This window comes from Danio aesculapii, chromosome 21, assembly GCF_903798145.1.
Source record: "Danio aesculapii chromosome 21, fDanAes4.1, whole genome shotgun sequence".
Classification (NCBI taxonomy): domain Eukaryota; kingdom Metazoa; phylum Chordata; class Actinopteri; order Cypriniformes; family Danionidae; genus Danio; species Danio aesculapii.
Window position 1 is genome coordinate 45,207,668 of NC_079455.1, and position 7,113 is coordinate 45,214,780.

Sequence of the window (7,113 nt, forward strand, 5' to 3'; positions counted from 1 at the left end):
AAAATCAAAGTTAAGCGAGTGAAGAGATGTTTCTGTTGTAATGAGGCAGTTGTGAGTGTAAAGAGTGTGTGACTTCAGTCTTTAACATGCAGTCAGTGCTGCATCTGCAGCTTCAGCAACAGTTCAGCTTTAAGAGTCTGTTTCCAGGTCAAACACACACACACACACACTGCAACCTTATCAAACACAGAAACAGATAAAGAGAAAAGACACACACACACACACACACACACACACACACACACACACACACACACACACACACGCTTAATCAGAGATGAAGAGAACAGAAGAGCTGTACAGGACACAACAATGTCAACACAAGCCGGATCCGGCAGAGGATTGTGGGAAACAAACACTGCTGACGTAACAGCGCAAGATAACACAACACTAGACAACACTACAGTAGATTACATTACACAACACAACACACACTGGTTCGAGTCCTGGCTGGGTCAGTTGTCATTTCTGTGTGGAGTTTGCATGTTCTCCCCGTATTGCCATGGGTTTCCTCTGGCTGCTCCGGTTTCCCCCACAGTCCAAACACATGCGCTACAGGAGAATTGATGAACTAAACTGGCCGTGGTGTATGAGTATGTGTAAATCAGTCTGTATGGGTGTTTCCCAGTACTAGGTTGCAGCTGGAAGGGCACCGGCTGTGACTCTAAAGCAGCGATGCTGAATTATCTGCATTTATTTCTGCTCGCGGTGAAAGTTGAGATTGTTCCCGAAACACAGCGCTGATGTATTCTGGCGTTGCTGGCATCTTTTCTCCACCGGCTCAGTGTGATGTCTCTATAGACGGCTAATAATAAAGCAGATTTCTCAGCGCTTGGAGAAAACGAGGAATTCAGGAGGACTAAATGATAATAAGAGTCTCATATGTGTTCATGTTCGTTTAAATATCTGGCTTTGATGGCATGAGGATTCACTTTATCAGACACAAACTATGATGAAGAACAATTCAGTTCAGGGTGGATATTTAGACGTACAGGCATTTATGCTGAAACACGAAAATGCATCTTATAAATATAAATATGTAATAGTAATAATGACGTAAGGATCATTTAATAAAGTCTCATTTGTGTTCATGTTTGTTTAAATATTTGACTTTGATTGCATGAGGATTCACATTTATCTGACACAATCTATGATGAAGAACAATTTAATTAAGGGTGGATTTTTAGACTTTTATTTATGCTGAAACATGATAATGCATCTTAAAAAAAATAAATAACTATGTAATAATCATCATCATCATCATCATCATAATGTAAGACCTTTAATAAAGTCTTATACAGTATCTGTTTATGTTCGTTTATATATCTGGCTTTGATTGCATGAGGATTCACATTTATCTAACACAAACTATGATGAAGGACAATTCAGTTTAGGGTGGATTTTTAGACTTTTGTTTATGTTGAAAAATGAAAATGCATCCTAAAAAAATAAATCTGTAATAATAATAATAATAATAATAATAATAATATAATAATAATAATAATAATAATAATAATAATAATAATAATAATAATAATAATAATAATAATAATAATAATAATAATATAACAACAACAATAATAATAATAAATAATAATAATAATAATAATAAATAATAATAATAATAATAATAAATAATAAATAATAATAATAATAATAATAATAATAAAGATAATAATAATAATAAAGATAATAATAATATTAATAATATTAATAAATAATAATAATAATAAAAATAATAAAGATAATAATAATAATAATAATAATAATAATAATAAAGATAATAATAATAATAATAATAATAATAATAATAATAATAAAGATAATAATAATAATAATAATAATAATAATAATAATAAAGATAATAATAATAATAATAATAATAATAAAGATAATAATAATAATAATAATAATAATAATAATAATAATAATAATAAAGATAATAATAATAATAATAATAATAATAATAATAAAGATAATAATAATAATAATAATAATAATAAAGATAATAATAATAATAATAATAATAATAATAATAATAAAGATAATAATAATAATAATAATAATAATAATAATAATAAAGATAATAATAATAATAATAATAATAATAATAATAATAATAATAATAATAATAATAATAATAATAATAATAAAGATAATAATAAAGATAATAATAATAATAATAATAATAATAAATCAGTAATAATAATAATAATAATAATAATAATAATAATAATAATAATAATAATAATAATAAAGATAATAATAATAATAATAATAATAATAATAATAATAAAGATAATAATAATAATAATAATAATAATAATAATAATAATAATAATAATAATAATAATAATAATGTAAGGCTCATTTAATGAAGTCTCATATCTGTTCATGTTTGTTTAAATCTCTGGTTTTGATTGCATGAGGATTCACATTTATCTAACACAAACTACACTCATATTTACATATTTTCTGCTCGTTCACACAACACAATTCTTGAGATTTCATTGGGACAACTTAATTTTTTATGTTCAATCGACATAAATTTGTTAAAACTGTTAACTTAATCGATTTGTGTTGGGACAACATGAATGAATTGTGTGGAACCCTGCATTTTTTACAGTGTATGATGAAGAACAATTCAGTTTAGGGTGGATTTTTAGACTATTATCTTTGTTGAAACACGAAAATCTTAAAAAAATAAATAAATATGTAATAATAATGATAATATTAATAATAAAAATAAAAAAAAAAATAATAATAATGTAAGGTTTATTTAAGGAATGTTTCACAAAGCAAGGAAATGTCACAGTATTTCCTAATATATTTTATTTTCTTCTGGAGAAAGTTTTATTTCTTTAAAAGTTTTAAATAAAAAAATTTAATTACTTTTATTATTAGCTAAATAATCATAAAAAATATATACATACACACACACACACACACACACACACACACATACACACATATATATATATATATATATATATATATATATTTATGTGTGTGTGTGTGTGTGTGTGTGTGTGTGTGTGTGTGTGTGTGTGTGTGTGTGTGTGTGTGTGTGTGTGTGTGTGTGTGTGTATGCTTGTATATAGTCAATTGCATTCAGAATAAACCACTGTCGTCCAGTAACATGCTTAATTAACCTAAGTTAACCTTAATTAAGCCTTTAAATATCACTTTAAGCTGAATACCAGTCTCTTTAATAATATCTAGCCTTATATTATTTACTGTCATCATGGCAAAGACTAAATAAATGAGTTATTAGAAATGAGATATTCAAATACTGTTTAAATTGTGTTGAAAACAAATCTCTCCATTATAAACACATACAGCATATGGCATGCACACACGTATTTCACAATGTCATACGAGTATGAGTGAATACAGCAATTTATTCATTCATTTAATAAAAAGAGCTGTGAAAATGTGCCAATTCTATACACTACACTGTAAAAATATCCCCTTTTCACATGCATCAAATGCAATTCTAGTCATCTCAACTCACATCAATCAAACTGACTGAGGATATGAAGTTAAACAGTGTAAAACTAAAAACAAATTAGCTCAAACCTGATAGAAATGAGCTAAAATAACCTCAAATCTTTTGTTATCCTGACTTCTTCTTGTATCATGTTTTATTTATTTACAACTTTAAGAAATAAAGCATTAAAAAGCATCCAAAAACAGCAAATCTACCAGCTCCCAGTCAACTTTCAAACTTTTTAATCTCCCCAAAATAAATGTTCTCTCACGCCAACCCAAAAACTAAAAACCCCAGCAAAAGCAGACTCCTGTAAGCAGTCTCATTATTAGCATTAGATAGCAAATAGTAGCAATATTACAAGCTAAAACGCTCATTAATTCCTAATCTGACGCACAATTAAAGGGTTTTTCTGTGGCTGTGCATCATCTCCGCCTCCGAGAGAAAGACAAAAAGCCACTGGTTAAAAGTGCTGGGGATTGTGGGAGGAGAATCTTCATGTCTGCGCTTTAATGCGTTTGACTGACAAGCAGAACCAAAACAGAGCCGTGCACTTTTTTATTCTGTCGTCCTGCTATTAAAATAAACCCACTTTATTTGAAATGGTGGCTTAATAAGCTACGGCTGTTAGCAGAACAAACGTACGCCGTTGAGTCGAGAGACTGGCACTGGAAACGGCGCAACGGGGAAATAATCCGTACTGTAAATTTAGCAGCGTGCCCACACGCTTGCATGTTATTTATTGAATGTATTTCTTGTTCACACTTTATGAAATGTTTCCGAGTTGTGTTTTTTTTCTGAGCCAAGTTGCATGGCAACAGACAAGCTGTAGTTTTGAGACCCCCCCTCCATCCCGGTGGCCGACTTTCCAACAGCGTAAAACTGCGACACAATTCAGCCGAAAGCGCAGGATCTGGGGGGCTAAAGAAGGGGGAAGGGGGCGGCATGCAAATTATCGAACCCTAAACAACACTCAAGTCTGCGGAAAACAATAGCAGGCATTGAAAACACAGGCCGCGACACTGACAAACGCTTCTCTTCTCTCTCTCTCTCTCTCTCAGCCTCCATCTGCGCTGGCGCGTCACCATATCAATGCACCGCGGGGAAATGATGCATGCGCAGGAATGAGCCGCAGCACTTCCTCAATCCACTTCCAGGGTGGAGGTCGTTTATTTTTAGTTTGTGCACAAATTTAAAAATCAGCTTTTGTGCATGTGTGTGTGTGTAGTGTGTGTTCTAAAACACACACTTTGGCCCCTGCAGGTGTGGCGTCCGTATTGCACAAATTATGCATGAGTGTGTTTGTGCAGAAAAACAAGCCGTCGCGCAGCATTTCAAACACCAACATCTGCCACAACAATCACCGTAATCCTCACAGCGCGTCAACTGTGACTTGCATGTCACACACACACACCTGAAGTTGTGTGTTTTAATAGGGCAAACATCTGCACACACCTGAAAGGGATAGTTCACCCTTAAAAATGACAAACTTACACTTGAGTTTCTATATATGTAATAAATATATGAATATTATTTGAAGAATGATGGTTGACGGCATGCATTGTATTTTATTTCCATTATGGAAGTCAATGAGTGCCGTCAATCAGCATTAATAAAAACATAACTGTTTGTGCTTCTCATAAAGCTTAAAACAACATATAAATGAAGCATTTCTTCTCCTTTTGGAGTGAACTATCCCTTAAAAAAATAATTTTTAATATAGCAAACATCACGCACATACATGTGCATATTTAAACCAAGCTCATAATATAGAACAGAACACATGCATTGACATACTTGATCCAGAGAAGTGTCCACTTCCTAGAGACGTGGGTCCGTTCTTCCCGCCGCTGACAGGAGGAGAAAACATCTACAAACACAGATGACAACACATTACAAGCTGGAAAACCTAAAAGCACGCACAACTGAATTAAAACATGCTTATTTCCCTGCCGTATTAACATGCATGCATCAGCTCTCTGCATTTGATTGATAACATGACCTCAGATGTGACTGCACAAATCAAAGCCAAGCGCAGGAACTACAGTCTGCTTGGAGTATTTTTGGAAAGTGAGGCTGAAAGGCACATTTCCTGAGTCAAAACTTGCCATTTCTCACAGGATGCACATTTAAGCTCTTTTGTCACTCAACCATCATCATCATCATCATCATCATCATCAGAGTCTACTCTAAACATCAAGGAATTCTGATGGAATTTCAAAGTGACAGATCAAAGGGAGAGAGGGGGGGAAAAGGAACGCTGCAGGATTCGATCGCGTTCGAAATTCCATCCGAATTCCTCTTTAAACTTTCTGTCAAGGGTCAACACAACATGTACACGAATCTATGAAAGAGCAAACAGAAAGAAAACACAAGAATAAAGTGGGATATACTACCATTGACGTGGGGAACATTTTCAAATCGCTGTTTCGCATCTATAAGACAACAGAATTACTAATGCAGCATCATCACATCTATCAAATCCACAACTTTCTGTTTGTTTCAGTTTTAGATTGCACAAAAGTCATCTTTAAACACTTCTACAGTTCAACTTGCGCACTCTAACACAATGCAATGTGACAAAAGCACAGAAAGTACAGTGTGTGTGTGTATGTGTGTGTGAGCTACGGCGTGGAGAAACGCGAAGTGACTTACCGCGCTGAAATCCAGTAAATCGCTGAGTTCTTTATCCGTCCCTAACGCGGCCATTCTCTGATGATGATGGTGATGATGATGATGGTGATGATGCATTTTTTTTTTTTAGAAAATATCACATAAACCTAAAAACATGGAAACAGATCGCAATGAGAAAACAGCCGATCAGGAGGAGCGTGTCTGGTCTTCAGAAACACACACGCACGCGCACGCACACACACACATACACACACACGCACACAAACGGACCCACGGCACGATCGAGCCCCCAAAAATTCCACTCAGAGTCTGTGGGATCAGAGGAACATTTCTGCACGAGCCGAAGCGGACGCGCAGGTGTCCGGTTGCGCGCTGCTCGCTCACGCGTTCAGATCAACAAAAAGTCTCTCCAAGTGTCCGGCCGGCGACAATCCGAAAAGCGACCGATCAATAACTCAGAGAGAGAAGAGAAGGGTGGATTAATAATAAAAAAAAAGGCGCAGATCTGTGCGCTCGTGGACTGCTTTATTGACAGGACGCTGAAATGCGCGTTCGCACAGCACCTTCTGCAGGAGCGCTCCAGTCAAACCCGCGCGGACGCACGCAACTTCTGATGCTTTTTAGGAATTATTGCACATTTATTTGAGCACGGAGACAGCTCAGGTCTACTTCTTGATCACTTGAAATGGCAATGAAAAGGCGATTATATAAATTGAGTGTGTGTTTTTTTTCTCTCAGAGCGAATTGAAAAGAGAAAAAATCATAGGTTTGACAGTGATTTATAGACGACATGCAGGCGCTGAAATGTTATTGAGTTCGACGATAGTTTATATGTCACAAAGCAAATACTGCCATTTAAAACGCATACGGAGATCTGATTTACGGCCATGTATATATGAACAAATATATTGTGAACATATCTGTGCATATTTGTAATTCCAATTGTTTAAACAAATGTGAAATGCCATTTTGGAAATGTTTTAAATATG

The 7,113-nt window shown here is 34.0% G+C and overlaps 1 protein-coding gene across 7 annotated transcripts in view; it reads right to left on the minus strand.

Moving 5' to 3' along the window:
* LOC130214212 (transcription factor 4-like) overlaps positions 1-6,649 on the minus strand; it is a 317,282-nt gene extending 310,633 nt beyond the window's left edge. For 3 of the 7 annotated variants that reach the window (XM_056445766.1, XM_056445765.1, XM_056445768.1), the window contains exons 1-3: positions 6,146-6,648; positions 5,887-5,925; positions 5,288-5,360 (exon numbers count right to left, since the gene is read on the minus strand). In XM_056445766.1, coding sequence (XP_056301741.1) covers positions 5,288-5,360; positions 5,887-5,925; positions 6,146-6,241 — 208 coding nt within the window. In that variant the 5' untranslated portion in view covers positions 6,242-6,648. Of the gene's footprint in view, positions 1-5,287; positions 5,361-5,886; positions 5,926-6,145 lie in introns of all 7 variants that reach the window. The other 4 variants (XM_056445770.1, XM_056445771.1, XM_056445769.1 and 1 more) reach the window with 3 other exon arrangements.
* Between the last annotated feature and the right edge of the window lie 464 nt (positions 6,650-7,113).